The 25,169-nt window shown below is 42.8% G+C and overlaps 1 protein-coding gene across 3 annotated transcripts in view; it reads left to right on the plus strand.

The window, feature by feature from the left end:
• DCLK1 (doublecortin like kinase 1) overlaps positions 1–25,169 on the plus strand; it is a 1,453,755-nt gene that overhangs the window by 146,193 nt on the left and 1,282,393 nt on the right. For all 3 annotated transcript variants that reach the window (XM_069640761.1, XM_069640762.1, XM_069640764.1), the window contains exon 3: positions 17,297–17,643. In XM_069640761.1, coding sequence (XP_069496862.1) covers positions 17,297–17,643 — 347 coding nt within the window. The remainder of the gene's footprint in view (positions 1–17,296; positions 17,644–25,169) is intronic.

The following is a 25,169-nucleotide window of genomic DNA, read 5'->3' on the forward strand; positions in this document are numbered from 1 at the left end:
AATACATTGACTTAAATTTGGCAGAAATGTACCCAATGGCAATTAATTCCAAATTAACTAGTTGTTCAATCGTCCACATCCCATTTGTAAAGCCATATTGGCTGCATCCAGAATCTCCTTGAATATCACTCAATCCATCAGGGGATTGGGGGTGTCCATCACCTTTCTAAAAAGGTTTGCTCTGGAGTCGAGCAGGCATGTTTTATGGTAGTACTTTTGGACACTTTGCTTATCCAGCTGATTTCCAACTTTTGGGTACTACTCCAGCTCTATTAATGTGTTCACACAATATGAAAAAAAAATGGGGCCCTACATTGATGGTTCATTTTTTAAAACATCAATAGGGATTGCAACCCTGCTAAGAGCCTTCTTCAAGACTGGCTGTGTTAAATATTCCTCTTATTTGTCTGTTGGTGGCTTCCTGTGTTTCTTTGCTCTGATAGAAGACTGCTGAGGGAGAATCCATGGAGGAAGAGGCAGGTTCAGGTTTACAGATGAGTCAGCAGTCTTGTTGAAATGATTAGAATAATGTTGGGCCCACATCCCTGTTGGAATGTTAGTATTCAAACCATGGATGGATTATTTGTCCCTCATGCCCGATTTTCCAAAACTCCCTCTGGTCAAGATTTGAAGATGCGTAAACTAGCGCACCTTTGCCAGTTTGGTCTATTTTCAAGAATACCCTTGCATTCTTTACTTCTGCTAGAAATCTAAGCATGATTGTTTGGGATAGACTTCAATGCTTTACGAAATTGAATTATAGCTTCTCTTGTTTAGAGCACTCTTGTGACTATTCCTTCAGGGAGTCATTATTAAAGGCTGAGTTTGATATGCCATAGCATCAAAGGCTTTCATTACCCAATAGTGAAGAAGCAACAGTATTAAGACAGCATTAAATCCCAAGAATGCTGCCATCAATGACCTTACCAATAGTGTTATCTTCATCTTCTAGTCTCTGTTTTCGAGCTCACCCATTATAATATACTTTTCCATCCATGATGCATTTATGTATTGTCAGAATCAGGAGACGGACAAACTCATTGTATTTCCTGCTGAATTACTTTTATTTTTGTGCGAAAACCCTGGTTTAATCCTACCACTCTGGTTCCCATGCTTACAGAAAAAGAGTCCTAAAGAGTGCAAGTCAGGATGTCATACAACAAAGAAAGCTGGCATCCGTCTATGAACCTATCTAGCCTGATCCTAACCCTACCACTAAAAAGTAACAAAAAATACAAAGAAAAATAGTTAAGGGGTTATTGCTCAATTTGCTGGTTTCTGACCCAGACTGGACTGTTTTGGCTTGTCACCGGGCAATGTCTCTGAGGCTTCTGCCCATCTTGCAGTTCCAACTCGTGTGTTTCCTTAAAGCCTCCTTCCAGTGGCATGAGAAAAAGATAAGTGTCTCTCGGCCGCTGGGCCTGCTATTAAATTCTGTATCAAACAAAGTCTCTTCAAGTGCCTTTAGATGACTGTGCGTCTCTCCCGGTTTGTTTTGGAACCTCCTTTTGTTCCTGCTACTCCTTGGGTCTCGGGTTGTACACCCCCTTGTGGGGGGCTGTTTGTTCTCTCTTTCTCTCTTGGGAACTTCGGGTTCTTGTGGTACTCAGATTATCACTGTGTTATTATTGTGGGCCCTTTTCTTTAGCACCCTGGTTTTTGGCATACAAATTCTCGCCCCTTCTCAAAATGTCTGGTGTCACAGCCCCTATTGGGCCTTTCGCATTCTTCCCTTGGTGTGGGGTATATCGGTTCTCGCCCCATCTCTGGCTATCTGATGACCTAACCCCGGTTGGTAATTTCGTTCTCTTACCCCGGCTTGGGTATGCATATTCTGGCCCTCTCTCGGGCTATGTGGTGTATCAGCCCCCCTTCTGTCTTTTTTTGGGGTATGAGGATTCTCTTCCCGCCTCAGAGTACATGGTGTCTCAATCTCTCTGGTGTCTTGTGATCTGTCACACCGGCTTGAGGGCCTCTTCAGGCAGGGGGGCCCTCTTCCCAGTTCCCTGAGCGTACCGCGTACCTGACTTGCAGTGATGATGTTCTTCAGTGAAGGCAGCAGCGTTGCTCTTTCTTCCCATTTGTCTTCTGCATCAGTGTGTGGTCTTCGGTCCTTCCCAGCGGTTCCAGTCAGGGCTTTGGAGTCATTTCCAGCAGGGGCGGGCTGAGCTTTTCCAGCTCTTGCCCTGGTTGCAGGGAACGTTGCACCGCAGGCTTCTTTGCTCCTCCATTTGCCATGCCGTCTGCATGGCCTGGCTCTGTGACTCCGCCTCGAAGGGGGACAGGCCCTCTTCTGCGTCCAGGCTCTGCAGGTTTGCGAGCTGCACTCCAGCTTGATCTCTTGCACTACTTAAAGCCAGTCTCATTGGGACTCTAGATCCATCTCTGAAAGCAGATGGAACACTTCATTGATTTTGTGATGGCAATCGTACAGGGTCAGAAAGCAAACCAGGTAAACGATTCCCACGGTGATTTGCTGCTACTCACAAATAACCAATGAAGACATTGGCTTCCTGAGACAAGGTCCCTGCTAAGGGAAGGCCTGTCCTCTAAGGGTGGAGTGGGAGGTCACCCCAGTTGGATCTTGCTTTCCTTGTACTCTAGGGGGCATTATGCATAGCTGGCTCACCGCCATAGTTCCAAAAAGGGTGGCTCCCCCTTGGGGAGAGGGGACAAATTATCTGAATTCATCATGGTATACATCACTTCACTCTGCTGGGGATCTTACAAGTAGATGCTAATGGATGATGATCACTTGCTTCAAACTGATTTACTATTAGGGGCCCAATTACAACTATTGCAGTAATGGTAAGCCATGCAGTATTTATGAATACCATTTTCTCATAGAAGGGAATAAGGTATTTTTTTTCCAAAGAAAGGATTACACTGGCCATCAAAATCCTAATTTATACAGTGTTCTATCCTTGTATAGTTGTATCATCTGAATAGGTGTGTAATGTTAATTACCATTACATTATACACAACATAAACCTGGATGAATCAGCATAAATATATCCAACAACTTTCAGACATATAAATCATTATTTACTATTCAATAAACAATCAGTTCATGTAATAATCAGCTTAATACCTATACACAGAACATCATTAAAACCTATTCAGATATTTTTAAATACAGTACTTTTAAAAATATAGATCCATCACCTGTCAACCTACATCAGTTTAGACACCCACTAATTCCATTCACACACATCAAAACCATTTTTCATTTCTATGCTTAATTACTTCCAAAACAAGATTCTATTGTTTTGATAAAAAAACGTAGTCATTTTCTTATCCCACTGTTAACAGTTTTGTATCTTCAACAAGGGCATATTTCATGTGCCAATTCTCCCAAAATGTTTCTGTTCAGTCTGTCTCATGCACTTGAACATTAATCAGAGGATACTGTAATATCTGTTCTTGGTGTTTGTTCCATTTACTTACACTCATTGACGAACCACTATCATGGACACATATCGTTCTTAGTGTAGCTCCTTTACAAACGTGCTAGCTAAACCATTCAATCACGTAGCCTTATCTTGGCTACATTACAATGGCAGTGTAATAAGATCATCCTTTAGTAGCGTGTGCTTTATATCCATTTTTTTCATAATAGGATTTCAGAGAGTATTTTATATCTCATCTTTAAAATCATATTTCTAAAACGGTATATAAACAATTCTGATTAAACACTATTTCAAAGAGCCCTTAAACCTTCCTCTCTTAATGATGCAAACTACTTGCAACAATTCAACCTTACCCCTTCTAATCATGAAGGTTCCAAATCGACTAATAATGCTTCCTAATTCCAAAATCGCACATCAGTACTTCAGCTATCTCTGCCTCTTAATTGCATCAAAATTCAGTTGCCAGTGATTCATGATATATAAATATATCCTGTTAAAAGAACAAAAATTACAGGCCCTAACTTGAAGATCTGTTCGCTCAATACAATAAGGTTCAAAATGACTGAGTAACTACTTCATCGATACACATGATAAGCATGCATCTCTTTCAATTGAGTTCCAAGTATTTGTGGTCAATGTTCGGTCCATAAGACCATATCAGAAGCAAAACCACTGCCAATTTATAAGCTTGAGTTTGCACCCAGTATGATCTGTGGCTATTGGGGAATGTAATTTGTTGTCCTACTGTGTAGCCCGGAAATGAAAAATGCTCTGTTCACGGTATTCAAGTGTTCACTTGTCACGGTATATTGTAGCACTGAGGAGATTAGTCCAATTAAAATAAATGTCCTTCCCTGTTTGAAATGCTCACCAACTCCAATAATTAAAACTACTGAGCTTGTGCTCATTCCATGGAGAAGCATTTAAATCAAAAGTAGGATTTTACATTTCAGTCTTGTGCCACTCTATAGCTTCATTGTGTCAGTACCCTAGACTCAGGATACTGTGATCTTCTACGGCAAAGTGCAATTTCAACAGACCTGAATAGAGACAGGAACTCAGAGGCGTTTTATGAGTACGGCCCGAGTCACAATCCCCCGTCCGGCCCACCACTGATAGGACAATAAATGTTTATGGTCTGTAGACTTGGTTGGCAGCAGGTTGTCAGGACCTAAGGAAGGGTGTACACGAGTGCCCCCACCTCCCTCTGTTAGTTTCCCCCAGGTATGGTACTCACATGAAGTGAGGTGGGCCTAGCAAGGAAAATGATATAGCAGAAAATCAGGGAGTTCAGTGCAGGAACACTCTCTATGAGACCTTTTACGTAAGGCCTACCTAGCTGTCCCGAACCCTATAATAACTTACTTGGAATTCAGCAGATACAGCGTCACTGGTTCAGCAGATCGTTGGTCAGTTGGTCTGATGCCGTGAAACAGCCTTGAGTTCAACTGCCATCTTGGGTACAGGTGCCAGGCTTTGGAATTCCTCCTGCGTCGTGAAGTGGGGAAACCTTTGAATTCATTTTAGTAGAGGGAGGAGTGTGGCAGGGCTTCCCTTGTAAGCAGGTCTTGCTTGGATGCGTTTGCGCCGAGCGTCTGGTAAGAGCCGAACACATTGAAACCCATTACGTGACTTTTAGTTTAGAAGTTTAATAGTTGTTCCAATTCGTATATATTACTCAGCGCTGCTGGGGACACTCATTCCTGAATTTTATACAGGACTACACATGGAAAGTTTTCAGCCTTGTGTTGTTTTGCAATGAAATATTTAACTTGCGGTGCTTGTTTCATGCCCAATTCACTTAAGTTTCACTATTAATCTTACATTTTCCCAATGTATTGCACTCCACTTGGTTTCTGATTTCTATAATTCACTTTATGAGTGTTACAATTAGATAAGTGGGGCCATTTTCACAATTCTGGCAAATGCATGTTCACCACTTCTGTTATCTTGGTTTGTCGGCAAATAACACAACCACCACACAGATAATGTCCTTTTGTTTTTTTCAAACCCCTTTGTTAAGATATATTAATGATTTTTCTTGGATCAGCCTCAGCTTAGTCATTATGACTCTGGGCGTCATTACAATACCGGCAGTAGCCGTGACGGTATAACAGGCACAGCTTTCGCCGGTATCACTTTTTTCCAACGCCCAGGAATGGGCAATTACTGGGTCATTACGTCCCCGCTGGACCCGGTAATTGCCCATTCCTGGGTGCCGGAAAAAAATGCTCCCCATTCCCAGTCGAGCCCCATATGGCTCAATGGGAATGGGGAGGCCGGATGCACCGGCATCATTCAGAATGGTGCCGGTGCATCTGGCATACTCTGCTCGCGGGTGCCGGTCCGCCCGCCAGGTCAGAGAGAGAGCAAGTGAGAGTGAGAGAGAAAGAGAGCGAGATAGAGATCCCAAACCCGTTCCCCAGCATGCTGCACTCTTTTGAAACACTCTAGAGACTCCCACAAGTTAGGTCATTCCATATGCTGGGTTATTCTTTCATCCCCTGTGGGCATTATAGACATGTATCAATGTGTATGATTGGCCAGACAACAATATGAAAGTAAGTGCAGGAGCCTATGGACTTTCCAATCAACTTGGAGTCCTTGATGTTGACTTGATGTATTGAGTCTGAGGGGTTGGACCTCAAAGACTGTGCCAATGTATAATGTGGAGCCAGGTTTTGGAAGTATGCTGGTCTGTTGCCTGAGTAGACTTTTAACATAGTCCACAGAATTTAAAATATCCGTTGTTCTCACGGAATCGATGCAGTAGTAATGTGGTCTGTTTTCTTAACGTTTATGCAACGTCAGGGGCTTTATTTTGAATTCTTTATTTTCATGGCTCTCTTTATTTCAGGGAAGTTGCATAGATGATGTTGCAAAATTAATGATGGGATAGCTCCAATGCTCTCAAACGGAGGGTAGGACTGTTGGAACTAGAGGACTTTTACTAGCAATTGCATTGGAAATGAGTGTTCCTCACTACATGATTGATTTGGGAAATTAAGGAATGGTAGCCAGGAGTATTATCTTAAGTTACAGTGTTGGACTCAGCCTAAGATCTGGCGCTGCTGTAACAGAAGTCAATTTCTCTGAAAGTTTCCCAGTGATAACATTTCTCTTTAGAACTGTTAATGCAGAGGCAATGCTCTTTCATTCAGAAATAGATGTTTTAAACATTTGGAAACATTTAGCCGCTTTGTGGCTATTCGATCGAGCTAAAATTGAAACTATGTATCATATGAATACATTTGGAACCTGGGGTGATGTTGAGCCATGACGCATGCTAAGGAGCCATTGTAAATGTGAAAACGAAGCTGTGATAGTACGCTGCATTAGTACCCTCTGAGAGAGGTACTAATGTTGAGGATGTTATCGAGCCAACTCAGATATGTTGGCTTTTGTTGTACAGGAAAGGTCATGCTGGATTCCCCAACCCAACTTGATAGATGATTGAAGAGATCCACCGTGCTGTTGCTTGGAGATGGGATGAAAAGGATCAGGATTGCAGGTTGATCACAATCAAGGGCTGGGGGAAGGTATTTCGTTATGTCGGTTAAGGTGGCTTTCATCCCAATGGGAGACCCAGATTCCTGAGTGCTGTGGAAAAACCCTTAAGTTTCCAAGAACATTTGATGTTGTTTTGTTATCGCTGCTTTTAGGATTTTTTAGTGGCATGGGAGAATAGAGACGGGAAGGCAGTTTAACAGCTCTTAAGGATCAGTTGCAGGTTACTTGAGGAGTGAAGTAAAGACTGCATGTTTGAGGATGTTAGGTATTATGCCTTAATTAATTGAGACATTTAGGAGATCATTAATGTCCAGGGCTAGAAGATTTAAGCAAGTTTTGATTAACTCTACTGGTAATGTTTCATTTGGGAGGTACAAATCCTGGACTTTGTCCGCTGTTTGAGGACCTATTGTAAGCTCATTGTAGGCTCATAGGATTGCACTAAGTGAACGTTTCTGGGATGTCAAGCAGTCGTGACATCATATAAGGGGATTTTTCTTGATTGTATGCATAGTAAAACAGATTTGAGCAACTTCTGCCTTGAATGATTCATACAGGGGTTTATAATTGTGAGCAAAGCAGACAGGGCGTTCTTGATGGCGTTTGAGTCAATGATTTTACTGATGATCTTAAAAGAATGTTGCTTCCCTAATACTTATTCAGGAATATGCTTGCTTGGCATTGTGCATTGCTCTATGGTAGCTCTGCATGGGTACTGTCAAAATGTTTCTCTTTCAGTGGTGTCCCAGGCTTTGGTCAGTTCCTTTCAGAACCACAACCAGTGGCCCAACGTTTCACAATTATTTTAGTGTTCAGTACCAAAATCCTGAAACTGTAGGAAAATCTGGGCTGCCAGTGGATTGCAAAATTCACCTACGCATCTAACCCCAAGCATCTCTGTTCAAATGAATTATTTTTAGAGCATTTATCCAATCAGTGAATCCAATTAAGACCCTGATTAAAACATGCTTTTTATAAAGACTTCTCATGTCTATGTACAATCATTTTGGGTGTGTATAGAAACACATTTCAAAGAATACCTGAACTTGCTCTGTATTTTTGGGAGAAGAGAGTGAACCAGCCTTGCCACTGCAAGTTTCCAAAATGTGAAATGCCAGCATTTGTAGGGAAGGAGGGACCCTTGGTAGCATTGGATGTGTGTGGTTGTGGAAGTGATAGACTGATGGGTTGTGAATGTTGAAGGTGATTATAGAGTGATGTGACCAATTTCGAGGTATGTCATCCGATGGGTACAACAGATGATGAGTAGTCTTCCAGGAATCTATAGCCATGATGCACTGCTACTGAGGCGAGGCCTAGCAGTTTCAGCCTCATGCCCTAGGGGTTTCCTTTGGGTCTTTGTACTCAGAATTGATCAGCAAAACCATATCCTTGCCCAGGTAGTCCATGTGTAGCACCACAGAACCTACACTGATGCAGTGATCAGTGGCCGATGCCCACCCTGACTTAAATGATAAGTGACCCATAGATGCCCTAGGAACCAAGATAGTTTTAAAGTTGGTGTTAACCAACACACAACTTCAGCGCAGCACTACTAACTCCTAGCATCTACAGATCAAAGCCAGATGCCCCAAAGGTAGATTGATAAGATAGCTTAACCTCATTGGACAAGCATACTACTTTAAGTGCGGAGGCAGTTATATGGGTGTGACTTCTGTGCTGGGCTTTCTACATCTCACTGCTGACACCATCTTGTCACACACTAGAATAGTGATATTGTGATTTTGTTACAAAGAGGTTGGTGATATTTCATAATGGTCTGAGAGAGGATAAACCGTTCTTGAATTAATAAGTTGATTTGAGTGATAAAGGTGAGCTCTGATGACGTTGATATATTTAAGTGGCCAAGGCACCCTCCAGTGGATTTGCAGCTACCAAGATCTGGGCAATAGCCCACAGCAGGCTATTCCATTCTTCTCTTCCGTATCCTCTAGCCCGTGCCAGCTTCTGGATCAAGATTCCCAGCAGGTTTCTTGCTGTAGCCTTTATTATATGCTTTAACCCTATGGCAATGTGGCCTATTTGGCTTAGCCAACTCCTGTTCCTCAACTCTTTTGCAATGTGGCTTGTTTGTCTTGGCCACCTCCTGCTCGCTTCTTCTTTTTCTTCTGCTCCTCTCACTCCTACAACACCAACACTCTGAAATTGCCTTCTAAACCTCCACCCACAGTCTGATAGGTTAATTCCACCATTAGCTCAGAGTGGCATGATAGATGCAATATGATTGGTTTCCCAATGTGCATGATCCGGATTCCTAATTATGGTCAGATGTTGTAATTTCTCTGATTATTCAATGCAGCCAGTGCCATGGCCCACTGACCCTAGGGCTCAAAAAGCCAATCCACCAACTTGGGATCAGGCAAATACATTATAATGGCTGCGCAGCCCCATATTCCAATGTTGATGCTGTCCATAAGTGAACTTGCTTATCATCAGCGTGTTTGTGTAGTGCCTGCAAGTGCTGTTTCTGTTCCTTTCCCAGCTGAAACCCACTTTTCCTTCTGCTCTGAACCATAATCCACTCTGGGACACATGTATGTGAGGTGTGCTCATCACAGCATTCCGCTATGCGTTGGGACTCGTTGATCGAGCTCGGAGCAACTGGCAAAGTCCCAGTGCATACTGTATAAAGGGAAAACCATTCCTAAGACGAATTGGGGAAAAACCGTTCCTAAGACTAATTGTCTCAGGGTTTCTTTCACCCTAATATGGATCCCATTAGTTTACAGTAATGCTAGGCACTTTCCCTCATTCCTCATGAGATTCAGTGCCTGGTGGGATATACTATGGACCTTTATGCCAAGTGGTGACTGCAATGTCTGGGATGGGGTACCCCAGGTGATAATAGGGATATTTGGAGGATCCACCATTTCCCACATCCAGAGTACCCCAGTCCCACTTCCTGATCTCCCCAAAGGTGAGAATGTTACAGTTAACACTTGAAGCCTAGCAGTGTGATGTTCAAGGAGAGAATCACGACCAATGTGTGATAATTCCTCTGCATTGATGTGTTTTCCAGGTGGGGAAATCCCAACAAGTCCATTTGAGTTATGAAGAAGTGTCACCTATTATATTTCACATTCCACTCAAAACATAGAAATATATGGCCTGCATTTATTTCCAGTTCACCCTGCAAAGGGTTTGGGAAACAAAATCACCCACCTCGTCTAGTGGAGTTAGTCAATGTTAGTCAATGATGTTTTTTTTCCGAAGTTGTCAAATTTCACTTTATTCTACTGAAATAGATACTATTGGCATTCTTCTTCTTCTTCTTCTTCTTCTTCTTCTTCTTCTTCTTCTTCTTCTTCTTCTTCTTCTTCTTCTTCTTCTCCTTCTTCTTCTTCTGTTACTTGAGAGGGGACCTTGCTTTTGGGATGCAACGGAACGCTTTACAATCATAGGGGCAAGAACACAGTGAGGGATGCCCAGAAAAAATGAGCGGGGAGCTAACGGGGGGTTGGCAATTGGCAGCATGGGGGGAAAACAGTCAGGAGCAGATCAGAGAGTCTCAGGTAGGGTGGGGAGTGAAGGGTGTGTGGACCTGTGTGTTAAGGAGGAGCCATTCCTTGAAGAGGAAGGACTTGAGCTCTTTCCTGAAATGTAGAAGTCTGATGTTGATGGGGAGGAGGTTCCAGAGTCTTGGAGCTTAGACAAAGAAGCCCTGTCTTGGTTCTTTCCTTCCTGCACTGGCGTAATTCAAGTCTGCACATTTCCTTACTTCTGGTGGATCACAGGCTTCCAGAGATGCAGAGTTTCCCAGTGAGGTAGCTTGGGGACTTCAGGATGACGGCCTTGTAGATGATGCAACATGATTTGAAGATGATACAGGCCTGCAGTGGGAGCCAGTGCAGTTCGAAGAGGGTTGGGGTGAGGTGGTCGAATTAGCAGAGTCTTTTAATGAGTCTTGCTGTAGCATGCTGGGCGCAATTCAGGGGTGCCATGGTAGTCGCCAGAATGCCTTCTAAAAGGGCATTACCACCATCCAGGTGGAAGAGGACCAAAACCTGGATAGCAAATCTGAAGTTGTTTTCTAGGATGAATGGCTTGATTTTCTGCTGGAGCAAAAGTTGGTACCAGGCTGTTTATGCCTTCCTGACTATGTACTGTTTGAACGTGAGGTGTCTGTTGATGTTGAATCCAAGGGGCTTGTCACAGGGGGGCATCTGGGGTGTGAATCCCTCGAGGGTCATAGCAGACAGCCAGCTATGGTTGTCTTGGTGTTCAGTGTTGTTGGCCAACAGTAAGAATTCAGACTTGGAGGGGTTGAGCTTCAGGTAAACACTGGACATCCAGGACAGGATCAATGTGAGACAGCACTTGTGCTTGTGGATGACTTTGATGCAGGATATCCTTGTATCATCCGCGTATTGGTGAATGTGGATGATGTGTGGAGAGAGCAAGGTTGCTCCATGGTAATCTTGAAGCTAGTATTTAAAATTGGTAATCTTGAAGCGAATACTTTTCTTTTCCAGGTAAGTCTACAAGTCCTTTGCATTGTAGGTGCCTGAAGCCTCTGATAGGTGTATGGTTCAAACAAGGACATGGGGGTTTGGAGTTTCAGTGATGCCAAAGGTTCTGGTAGATTTAGTGCATTTGTGGGTTTAACAATATTGACTCCTGGGCCAGTTCAATACCCACACATTACCACTGGATGGCTCGTTGCGTACCCTCAGAGGTCTTGTCCTTTGATCTTATCTCTTACCCCAACTTTCCTTTGATTTTTTGAATTTTCTTGTTGGTGAGGCAGAAACATTATTTAAATTGAATATTTGGTTAGTTACCGTGGCATTATCTTTTTTTAAGTTTTAGAACGGTAGTGTTTAATACTTGAGATTTATACTTCATCATAAACACTGGTAAGAAAAGCTTCAGGAATGAGGGTCATCCTTCTCATTAACACATACAGTTTTATACTTAGCAGCTAACTACAGGTAGACAGCAACACTGAGCAATTTGGAAAAACAGACAATTAAAAGTTATGTCGCCAATGCAAAACAGTTCCTCCCCATTCAACATTTAGAGCGCTTTATTTAGGGACGTATTCACTGTAACCCAAAGCCCCACTAAAAGCACACGGACAATCGCCTGCCAATGCTATGGTGACGCCCCACCTCAAGAGTAGAGTAAGCGCACACCTTGACTTGCAGAAAATCGCAGGGCTTCGGGAGGGCGCCTAATTCCTTTAACAATTCATAAAGTAGGCAAATACCGCAATGGGGTAAGGTGGGTCAAGGCACCTGTGAGGTGGACCTGGGAGGTGTGTGCTTTCCGCTCTGGAGTACTTCATCTCTGGCATCCAATTACCAAAGTGGATTTGGCTCCTGTATAGAAGCCCTGGGCGATGTGCTGTCCCCCCACCCTCAGTGATGAATCTCCCTCTATTGCACAGCTGAACTACCACTTCCTCTCCCTAACTACTTTGTCCGTCAGGATGACTGAAATGTTTGGTAAACAGTGCAGCCACCTTATTTCTTTAATCGCATCTCATTTGCAATCTACCTGATTTGCCCATTCGACCTGTTTAACCTGCCTAATATGGAATTGCATCTATTTATATGCTGCATATTGCTTAAATTTCTGTCCTGCATTCTCGTCGTAGCACCCCAACTCTGGTTTGCTTTGCCTGGTTGGCATCTACTTGAATGTTTATTGTTCTTTGCCTACTTGCACACACCATTTCTGTTCACTGACCGACTTCAAGGTCTGTACATTCGGAAACTGTTAGCATGGCCCTTAAATGGACCTTTTAGCAGTTTGATTATCTCCATGCACCTTATCGGCAACTGTATCTGTAACTGCAACTGTGACTAAGTAAGCTTACCAAGATCTGTAACGGTAACCTTATTTCCAAGCGCCTTATCGGCAATTGCAACTGTAACTAAGTAACCTTACCAAGATCTGTAACTGTAACCCTATGTCCAAGTGCCCTATCTGCAACTGTAACTGTAACTGCAACTGTACCTAAGTAACCTCACCAAGATCTGTAACCTTAACCTTAAGTGTAACTGTAACTAAGTAACCTTACCAAGATCTGTAACTGTAACCCTATGTCCAAGTGCCCTATCTGCAACTGTAACTGTAACTGCAACTGTACCTAAGTAACCTTACCAAGATCTGTAACCTTAACCTTAAGTGTAACTGTAACTAAGTAACCTTACCAAGATCTGTAACTGTAACCCTATGTCCAAGTGCCCTATCTGCAACTGTAACTGTAACTGCAACTGTACCTAAGTAACCTCACCAAGATCTGTCACCATAACCTTAAGTCTAAGCACCTGGATGCCTAAGGGTTAAGTGCGCTCTACAAATGCAAAAATAAATAAATAAATAGACAACACCATTTTTGCACCTGTCTTAGTTAGCCTAATATGGTTTCCCAATTCAATGGTAAGGTAAACACACAAGACACTTGTCGCTACATACAAGTCAATAACTAGATTCCAGATTTACTAGCATAACCACTGCTCCATTAGAGCTACATTGGTTATAAATAATGTTATTTTCTGCACTCCACTTTTTCATATATAAAGTCCTTTACCAGGGGCACTACATTGGTCTGGCAGACAAACTAAATAAGAGTTGCAAAGAATGCATACATGTTAGCAAAGAAAGCATGATCCACACACTTCAATGTTGTGTTGAGAACAAATAAAGTGTACTACTGTAACAGGGCCAGCAATCTGTCCCTGTCAGGTGAGGGTATGGACCCCTCTCAGCCTGAGGTTGAAGGTCTAGAAAGTTAAAGCTGGAGACAGTCCTTCCCTAGAGGTGGGGTGTGTGAGTTGAGAGGGCTCCAGTTCATTCTCCTTTCCGTTGTTCCTGGTGGTGTGACACCAGTACCACTGTCTATCGCCTGAAGCCTGCAAAGCCCTATTCTCTTTGTCTCCTAGAAACAAAGTGTTAATCAGCCTTGCCAGAAATGCCACCAGACTGCTGTAGAGAGAGAGCTCCGAACTACAAAGAGCCATAGTAGAACAAATAATCAGCCTGAAAGCAACCAACTGCTATGCAACCTAATCCAGCCAATGTGTGAGAGAGAGAGAGCTTCTCACTTATATCTAGCGGATCCAGCCCGGTTCAGGACATTTCAATCACCTATGCAGAATCCACAGCAAATCATCAAGTCCCCACCAGGAGACAATCACACAAAGTGGGACAATGCCTTTGGCGGGCTGCTATTGTGGGAGGCAGGCGGACCGATCTCAATGTCACCTGGCCTAGTAGGATCACTGTCTCTGTCTTCCCTCTGTTTCCCCTCCCTTGCCGCGTTGCGCCTTGAAAACACTTGTATATAGACGTGTTATAAATGCCATATCATATCATGTACAAAAAAGGGGTGGGGCTAAAGCACTCTTTTAAATGTGTTGATGTTTGTAACACCTCCATGGGGAAAAGGGCAGTCAGTGGTTGGCCTGGGGAACCAGCAAAGGAAGCTGCTAATGTAGGGGAAAGAGTGAGGATAAAAGGGAGGGTAGGAGGCAGAATGGTGTGGCGGGTTTCAGATGAGGTCAAGGGAAGAGCAGGAGGACCAAGACATCACGCAGAGGAAAGGCAGAGTAGATCATGGAGGAGACTTATTAAAGTAAGCATGCAAGAGGAGGTATTGGTCGGCGGGAGATAGTAGCACTGGCAATTGAGTGTGCATGAGTGTGTGACCCCCAGACATGCAAAACAATGGAACAAGACCAAGCTATTGACACAATTCCTTTCTCTCCAAGGACATTTCCAGCCACACCAACCTACCACTACTAAATAAGTGCCACTATCACACATAAAGAGTGATTTAGTTTCATATTCTGTTTATTTCTATCACTTCACAAAATACATCATACAATTAGGAATTCAACAGTAAATAGTAGTGTATGACAGAGAGCAAAATACAACATACAACTATGTTGAACATAGTTCTTCAAACGTGTGTTCTTCAATCTCTCAGAATGTATATAGGAATATGGGAAATGGAGCTTTAAAAGTCTGTACCCTCAAACATTGGAATACTGCAGCTAGAGTGAAGATATCTGAGTGTGGATTTAAGTGTTTGGGCGAATAGGCCCAATAGTCTTGGGGTCTAGATGTTGGGGACTTAGTTCTCTCCAGAGTGGTCCTTGCTCATGCCACCATATCAACTGTTTAAAATATTCCTAAGATGTGGGAGTTGTACCCTTCACCCACCAGAGCACTAAGATGCCCTTAGCAACTAGGCATGGAAGACCAACACATCTCTTAGAACATTGATCAATGTTTCCAAGCAACCCCAATAAGCATATTTCTGGTGATTTCGGCACTGAAAGGTCCGTAATCATAGATAGCTTAGACCATGTGTGATCGTCAACATTTTCTAGAGGGGCAAACTATTTGGCTTGTTCTTTGTTCAGCTGCCCCACTGATCACTGGCCACTGCCAAAAACACAACACTCTCAAAACATGAATAACTCCATTGCAATGAAAGAGGGGGCTCCACGTAATGAAAAATACTGGTCTGTTCTTAAAGCACATTGAGCCAATGATAATGATAAGACATGAAATTATTTAAATGCCAAATCATGAGGGTTTTGACAGTTCCGCCCAAGACATTTTGGGTGATTCGTATGCCAAATGGTGCATTTTAAAGCGCATGGGCAAATAGCATTAGTAAGAAATTGAATCATTGTAAAAAAATAAATAGACGTTGCCATAGTATAAAGTAATTGGAGCGAGTAAGACTGACCAAACATGTGATAGGATTTAAAAACAAGAAACAAATTTCGCAGGGTTTGGACATCTTCACAAAGAGAGTTTTAGAAAACTATTGTAAGACTATGCATTTTGAGGCAAATGTTGCCAGGGCGTACAATTAACACATTTAATTGAAACAAAACCGAAGGTTGCTGGCTTGAAGGTTTCGAATCAATCATAACCACAGGCATTGCTTTGGGCAAACCTTCAGCCCATTGATTCTAAGCCTGCCATGCCACTACAGAAGGGGAAAGACCATATGAAAATCAGTCTTGGTCCCACCCCAAAGGGACAGCCACTTCGATGAGGTTGCTGTTCTAGGCAGGCAAGCCATTGCCGGTCCACAAATCAGGCCTCAACATCCTCTGGTTCTGAGTCAGTAGCAATATGTTCCGAATAGGGTGGGGAGGTGCCGGGGGGGTCGGGGAGGGGTTGTGGTGCATGTCGTGGTTCCAAGCAGAGAATATTGCGGGGATCTTCTCATTTTTCTTCACACCTTTGAAACATCTTTGCTTCCCTCACCAGATTCCTGTGCATTAAGAGTCCCAACAGAAATGTAGTTGATTAATTGAATGATTTCAGGTGCTGGTGTCAGAGCCTTTGTACTAAGCAGTCATGTTGATCGGCGCCCAGACAGTACCCCCACAAATTGATAATCAAATGTCCACATTGCCTCCCCCACTGAAAGGTAGCCATGCAGAGCGTATGGGGACATTTGTAATCACTTTCTTGTAATGTCTGTGAAGCCTACTGTGCATCTTGTAAATAGTTATAAATCCAAAGTGTGCCAATATTGTAAGTATAAAACCACCTTTCTGTTCACTATGTAAAGTAAAGTGAAATGATATCTGAATCATGTGGGGTTTGTTCTTTCATAATGTTGTTATCACCAGTTGTCAAACACCATCATTGCTATGGTCAGTTTATAGGAAAAAAGGTCTACCCTTAATGTAAAAGTAGAATAAGCCATTTCAGGTAATAATCCACACACACCACTGCGCCACCTAGTAGCTATCCATGGAAGTTCCTCTGCAGTTCACAGCTACTAAGACATGCATTGTGGGAATACAAATTACCTGAAAAGCTTGCATTTTAGCTCCATCTGACCTAATTAAGGTAATGGCAATTATCTCACGTGGAGCTGCAAATGGAAGCGTGTTAGCTAATTTGCATAACCACAATGCACTGCTTTCTGTCTGTGAGCTGAAGGCAAGTGACTAGCGTTGTCTCTAGGTGGTGCTGTGACATGTGTGGCTTGTTAATTGAAATGCCCCATTCTAATCATAGTCAGTCACCCCCATGGGATATTGAGGTAACAGAAGCAGTGCTACTCTCAAGAGTTACTCACGTCACTGATTTTTATTCAGTCCTACAGACACTCTCCCTTCACAGTTGTGTGTCCCAAAGTAGTCATTAATTCCTATAGCTCTCAGAAAAGAGCTTGAATTAGCCCATATACTCAGTTCAACAGACTGCCTCCACTTTTTAACATTAAATCTTCATATTTACTGGAGTTACCTACATTTGGAAACAAATATTGAATTCAAATTGAATGAAAAATCAACAATCATGAAGTCTTTAAAAATGTATAAAAGATAAGTGTATTTAAAACAATGCTATGGTATTTTTTTTGTTTGCAGGTGAAAGCTATGTATGTGGATCAATAGAGCCCTTTAAAAAATTGGACTACACAAAGAACGTAAACCCAAACTGGTCTGTGAATGTAAAGACCACCGTAGCCCCCCGTGGGTCGCCGCCCGCTGCTGCTTCCAAACCAGGCACCTTTGAGTCCAGGGAGACTAAAGATTTCATCAAGCCTAAGCTCGTTACCATCATCAGAAGTGGCGTGAAACCACGCAAGGCTGTCCGCATCCTCCTCAACAAGAAGACTGCGCACTCATTTGAACAGGTTCTCACTGACATTACGGATGCCATCAAGCTGGATTCTGGAGTGGTGAAGCGCCTCTACACGCTGGATGGGAAGCAGGTAAATGCCCAATGTTATCATTGGCTGTCGATAATTTAAATGCACTCTCATGCACATCTTTCTTGGTAACTGATAAACCTCAGCTGACAACAGCAATTTAGATCAGGTGTTGGTACAACTGCTGATTTACTGTGTGATATTGTGAATTAGACGCACTTGAAGTGGTAAAAGTATTTCAACAGCATCCACTTGATTTTATCGAATTGTTTTAGCCGAATCTGATTCAATCTAATTTCTTTTTATGTATTAATTTCACCACATATATATGCAGGGGTAGACTCCCCCCACAGCACCCCGCACAACTTCCCCAAATGCATTATATACCTAATCCCCCAGTCCCCACATATATATGCAGTGAAATCCGATAGAAAAAAATCGATCAAATCAAATTTGGCAAAAAGGCTCCACAGTAAACTACGTATACCTTTCAACAGACATGGGGTGCAGATTTTCCACAGGGCTATGTCAATGGCCTGCTTTAGTCCTGATAGTCAATTCCCTGTGCTTCCTGGGGATATATTTCTGAATGCACCAGATGCATTATACATGTGTGGAAGTCCCAACCAACAGCTGAACCGCTGATAACCTGTTTCCATGAAACTGAGCCAAAGCCTAAACCAAAATGTTTATCGATGAGTGCTCCGGATGGTAGGCTGTGGTTTGTGCGTTGGATTCTGTGTGCGGAATACCTGTTACTCATTGTGGCTTTTTCAGTGCATTGGTGGATACAAACTTCTCAGACCATTTGGTTTATGGTGCATAACTGGTTAGTGCGTACTGTTGAAAATCTTGTGCACCGAAAGAATGTTTGTATTTGATGTTACATTTTGAGTTTGCAAATTTACTGAAGCAGAGTGGTAAATCTCTGATTGGTATTCTTCAATTGTCTTACTTTTGTCCATGCCCACCTTAGGTTTGTGTCATTGGTGTCCAGAATAAACTTGCATCATTATCAAAATGGTTGTGGCATCAAGAATTCACATATAATGACCTTTAATAATGTCTGATTTCCTTCTGTGTTGAACATCATCGTTGGTGGAATATGTATTTGTAGTTGGCCATATTTTGTTTTTTTTTAATTTATATATAATGTGGTTTAGTTCCTAATGGAATATTTCTCAAATACATTGATTTAATTACATATACAAACATACATAACACTAATAACATACCATCTCATTTAAATATCACATAACATCCTTGTAAAAATAATATCAAATTCAATCTCAATTTTTCCATACTTAAGAGAAACAGGAGAATGTGAATTTATCAGAAAGACTGAACAACGGGACAACAACAGTAAGCAGATTCTTTCCCATAACTGTTTGCTTTACTGATGATAAGAGGATATGAGGTAAACCAGGTGATGGTGGAGATAAAGATAGCAGCAAGGAATGTGGACATAGCAGACCGACATTACAGTGATCAAATAATGTATACAATTATATATGGTTATGCAAAGATGGGGAGGGGAAGGATTAAAGGGGAGGCTTTCTCGGCATGGTATCACTCAGGTACTGCATTCAGGGACAAGAGGTGCATTATTTTTGTAAACCTTTTTTTAATGGCTTGGCATATTATAAAGTGCATTTGTCAAAGTACACTACAAACTGCATCACAATCAAAGTAGGTCCCAAAGGACGCAAGGTAGGTCTAACAAAAGTCAAACGTGTATCTACAGTAAAATTAGTAACTAAGGATATGCCCACACTATACTAGACAATATGCCAATGAATAGGTGCATTTGTATGGTAGTTTTGAGGTCCCCGACCAAAGTTATGTTCTTGATTTCAGGGGTAGGGAGTACTGGAACTATACAACTGAGGAACATTTGAGATTGCAGAGTACAAGATGTGGGAGATCAGAAGGCAGAGTTGGCTACCTGATGGCAGGGTTGACAACCCATGAATGGCTGTGAAGATGGATTTCCCAGAGGGCACAAGGCTCCGTAGATAGGTGGGAGTGGAGGACGTTTACGAGGGTGTGGGTTGCAAAGTTCAGTATTTATTTGAGGGTTCAAAGGAACAGAGGTGCAGACTGATGAGAAGGCTGAAGCAGTAGCCAAGGCTGCTGGGGACCAGTATGCAACTCAAGGTTTTGGTGGCATGAAAGGTGAGGTGAGGCAGGATCATGCAGATGTAGAGGATGTTGATACATGCAGTGGCAGTGGAGGGAATGATCAGGGTTAAGTTAAAGATTGCTGTTAAAAAGGACTCGAAGGTTGTGAGCCATGGTGAATGGGGAAGGGATATTGCATTGTAAAACCTGGGCCAGGAAGCAGAAGTTCACAAATGTCCACTAGTGAAGGAGAAACAGCTTCTGAATTTCTTGAGCTTTAACTGTGGTGCGATCTCACGTTCAATATTGCAGAACTCAGACCTGATTTCAGAAAATGTTGCAGTACCATTGGGGATTCATACAAAGACGAGTGTGGTCACTCTGAAAATGCAAAGATTTAATGCGCAAATTAATAGATAACTAAATCAGTGTTTAGCGATACTTAGAAAATGAAAATCTTTGCAGTACATTTGCTTTGGTGATTGCTTTCATGGCTGGCATTCGTAAATAAGTAAAGAGGATAGTAACTAAATAAACCACACATAAGAGATTATGTCAGTTTCAGTTGTATGGTTTTAGTTCTATTAAACCATAGCTGTCAGAGTTGTACGGCATAGGGAACATAGAAATGATGTTTGCAGTAAATGTCTCGAGTCTCTGCCTTACTCTGCGCTCTGGGCTCTGGGCTCTGGTTACAGAAAGATTTTGGTTCTTTGGGATTTTGACAAGTTTATTTCATTAAATACATTTTTTTTAACGGTTGATTTTGCCACAAATATATGCTGGGGGTCCCCTTTCTCCCCCCCCCCCCCGCAGTCTCCCTCTACCTTCATTATTTGCCTAAACCCACCACCCACAAATATCTTCGCCAAAATCCATTAAAAAAGAAATCAATGATGTCTGCTGCGATGAAATCATAACAGAGGCGGTGGCCCTTGGTTTACGGCCCACCGGCTCAGTTAATATCGCCTCACTAAAACCCTAAGATAATTGATTCAGCATGCATATCCATTTATGCAAATATATTGGTATGTGATGTATAGAACGCTAAAACCCTGAGATGATTGGTACAGCAAACATATCCATTTATGAGAATATGCAGTTCCAGGATTTATAGAACACTAAACCCTGAGATGGTTGGTTCTGCATGCATATCCATTTATGGAGATATATGACTTTGGGATTTATAGAACACTAAACCCTGAGATGATTGGTACAGCATGCATATCCATTTATGTAAATATATTGCTGTGGGATTTATAGAAGTCTGAAAACCCTTGGATGATTGGTTTAGCATGCATACCCCTACATCTGAATATACTGCTAAGGGAATGATTGAACACCACCAGCCTGAGACAAATGGTTCCATATGCAGATCTAGAATTCTGGGAACTCCCTCATTATTTCAGCATCCCAGTCAGTTATGATACTGTGAAGTATCTGTGGGGGTTCATGAACTCTTACGCTACCAGACTGGCCTAATCCGCGCAAACAATCCTAGCATGGTTCTAATAAACTGATCCTAAATTGCTTTTGAATTAATCAAGCGAACATGTCTGTAACTCAGAACTGGTGTGCCCCGTTGCATGCACCTGATAATTTCCCCTAACGAGTAAATTGAACAATAGACCATAGAGCGGCTGCTTACCCAATTTAGACCTCTGGGTTAATTGTACCAAAGATAGTATTAGCCTATCAGACTTATTGAATATGCTGCCCAACATGTAGATGATTAATGGAACTGTGTACTTCCATGCACTCTGTGCCCCATCTGGTCCCACTAGTTATCCCAGCGTGCTGCGTCTCAATAGCTGTTCATGAGTAGAGGGAAGGACTCAATCCCGGGACTAATGGTGAACAGATCAAGACTTGCCGCAACGCATACACAATGCACCTAGAAACCTAGCTCCATGACGTCAAACTGAAGATCTGCTTCCCCAATGATCCACTGTAGACCACTATCCATGTAAATTGTTATGTAGTTCAGAAAATCCATATTCCAGTGGAATGTTTTGATCTAATAAGTTTGAGTGTTTTCATTGCAAAATGCCAAGGTGTATTGCACTATTAAGCACACTTGCATTACCTGCATGCAACATTTGCATGGCGTAACTACAGTCAATGATTGGTGTTGATTCTGACAGGGGCTATGTACTGCCCTCTGACTCCCAAACTGGCCTTGCCTGGGCGCAACAAACGCCGTGAATCCATGTATTGGATGCACTTTCAGTGAACGGGCATTGAAAGAGCGTGTGCTATCCAGGGTCCCCTGTTGATTTCAATGGCAGCATGGCTGCAGCTGTTTAACACCGTGCAACTTAAGGAGGAATTCACCAAGCCTTTTGTAAGGTAGCTAGGTTGGTCTGAATAACGTGAATAGCATAACATATAATACAATATATTATAATATCATGTGAAATATTATACTGGCAGGAACAATAATGTATTTGCACTCAAACTTATTTCCATATATTTGTTATAAATTATGATAGCCACAAAAAGAACATTTTTTTTTCCTTGGTCACACTTTTGCATGAACATATATTCCATACATGAGTTAAATATAACACAATATCAAGTACTAAAAGTAATATAATATAACATAATGTAAAATTATTTGTTATAATATAATATATTATAACACCATGTAATACAAGTTAACACAACAATATACTGTAATATAACATATTATAATCAAGCTTTATAGACCTAGCCGGAGGGCCGTACTTGCAGTTATAGGCCGTGAAGACCTTGTTAAAGGGCCGAGCCACCTGCCCTTTCTCCTAATTATGATAACGAGTGGGGGTGGGCGGGTGTTTTTGATGCCTGGATTGCATCTGTGAGGTGCGGTCCAGGAGAGGCACTGCTCCCTCAAGACTCTTTGCACGGCATTCCCATGATCAGAGGGAGGGCCATGCTGAGAGACCTGAGGAGAGCAGCGCTGACAGCAAGCACTCAGCATGGTGCCCTCCGAGAGCCCTGCCGGCACTGAACTCTAAAGGGAGAATGATGCGGCATCCCTGTATTGGCTAATTTCAGGGCCATAAGCGATTTCAGAGCCATACCAGCTAGTATGGACAATAATTGGCCAATGGGTGAGTGCCACGTCACTCCCACAGGATATAATACAAGATATTGGGCTCTATCACAAGTTGGGCGATATCCCGAGTGGTAATTGCACCAGGATAATGCCCAACGCTATTAGCGTTAATGCAACACAGCCTGACGCAAATTCCGAGTTGCATTGGGGAGGTAAATCCCCATTCCCATTGGATCCATTGGACCCAGTGGGGGTTCTTGTCACTATTAGCGCCGGGGCAACTAGCGCTGTTTTAATAGTGCCGAAAATGGGTGGAAAGGGGAGGTTTTTACTTCCATCAAAAAGCTGGAGGTAAACAACTCCCACTTTCCGCCCAACTGGAGGTTGGGCGGAGCGATACATGCGGCGTTAATAGCATTACCGCTGCATTTTACCACTCCGCCCAACTCGTGATGACCCCCATTGTGCTTTATGGCATGATGCAACATGATACAATATAGGTCCATGATACTGTAAGTGTTTTTGAAAGCTAGAATCTTATTTCCTTTTAGTTTAGATTGGTTGAATCAACCCTACATCCCTGCCTTGCCCGACTGCATCATCTGCTGTCGTAGGTCTTTAAAAGCCACCAGAGGCTCTGCCTGTAGGGTGCCAGAGCTCAACCTGTTTGTTGCACTTTGTTGTCCTTCGGGAACTCTGATTGATGACGCTCTACTGAAACACTCTGCAACTCACTGAAAAAAAACATTATTTGATTTAGAAAAATCAATGCAACGCAGGATGCATGATCTCACCGCGCGGCCGTAAGCAGAGGAGGGATATGGTCTGTACCTAGACTTGTCTCTTGTGTTTCCAACTCATTTTATTTTTGAATTACAATGAGCTGATGAAATTCATTCAACATACCTATGTGTATTAAATGCTTAGAATCCTACGCAAGTGAAGGATTGGGCTGTATTTGTGTTCTAATGTGGTATATTGAGGTGTTCAATTTCTGGTAGTGGTGGACTGCATTCGTACATTTTTTTTAACCATTGGTAAAAAAACTTAAAATAATCTGAAACCAATCCAAATTCAGTTAATCACAATTACATTATCACAAGTGCACCTCGCCGGTCTTGGAAAAAGGACTGGCGAGCGGTGTGCCCTGGTCGAGCGTCCTTGCCGAGGTCGAGCTAACTCAACCCTTTATCCTCCCGAGGTCAAAAAATGCAACACATTGAGGACCATGAGTGGCTAATACTACTGACAATGATTGTTACTGGGCTTAGAAAGGAGGAATCCGGCACGAAGGACTATACTATTAGTATCACATTTACAGTATGAACCCAGCGGTCCTGATTTCCAAAGCAGTTGTGCTGCCGCAGATGGATTTGCAGCCGCAGAGGTCACCTGGGACTCGTGACTGTGGATATCCTGCTTTTTTGTTCCTCAGGTGCTTTTGTGTGATCAGTGCAGCAGGCAGAATTTGCACGCGGTCACTCAGGATTTTTTGTGAACCACCATGTTATTGTTATTGTTATTGTTATTTTGCATTTATATAGCGCCTTATATACCATTGGTATGGTCTGAAGGCGCTGGTAGGTTGAACGCCCTTGGGAACCGAAGTTCGAGTCAGTAGAGAGATTAGAGAGAGTCCAATGGTGCGTGTGCGCACCTGGTATGTGTGCAGCTGGTGCGGGGTTCGTGTGGTAGCTGCTTCTTAGCGGTAGATGTGGTGGTGGAGAGATCAGGAGTATGTGTTTGCTCTGACAGGAATTATCCCGACCGAGTGTGGTTGCGTTATGCCTGAGGAGAACGCCTAGCTGGGGGTGTGGGGCCAGCAGTGTTTACTTAGAGTGATGGGGGGTGAGCGGGAGATGTTGATATGAGAACAGTTATACCGAATGGTTTCATAGCATCCCTGTGTTCTATTTGAGCGGTGGTGTAAAGAAGAGAGTAAGCGTCGGGTGTGGTATGATATATGCTCATTCAAATGTTCCTTGCATTCCACACATCTGTCTGCTTGACATACTTACACTCTCAAGTGCGCCTTGCGTGTACTGGTCTATCATTCATTCTCCAGTGTGCCTCTGCGTGTGCTCTCATGGATTCCACATGCATGCGCTATGCACTCTTGTCCTCCCCGCGCGTGCACCCCAGTCTACCACGCGCATGTACTCCCGTCTGCCTACGCACTCATCCGCACTGTATACTCGTCCGATCTATATACTCCTCTGTTCTGTACGCTCATCCGCTCTGTATCCTCATCCGGTCTACACACTCATCTGGTATACATATTCATCCTATCCACACACTCATCCGCTCAACATACTCATCCACTCTATGTGCTGTTCATCCGTTCAACATACTCATCCGTTCAATGTACTCATCCGCTCTACATACCCATCTGCTCCAAACATTCGTTCGTTCCATGTGGAAGTCCGCT

The sequence above is a fragment of the Ambystoma mexicanum genome, chromosome 7q (genome assembly GCF_040938575.1).
Source record: "Ambystoma mexicanum isolate Mex_15411 chromosome 7q, UKY_AmexF1_1, whole genome shotgun sequence".
Taxonomy (NCBI): Eukaryota; Metazoa; Chordata; class Amphibia; order Caudata; family Ambystomatidae; genus Ambystoma; species Ambystoma mexicanum.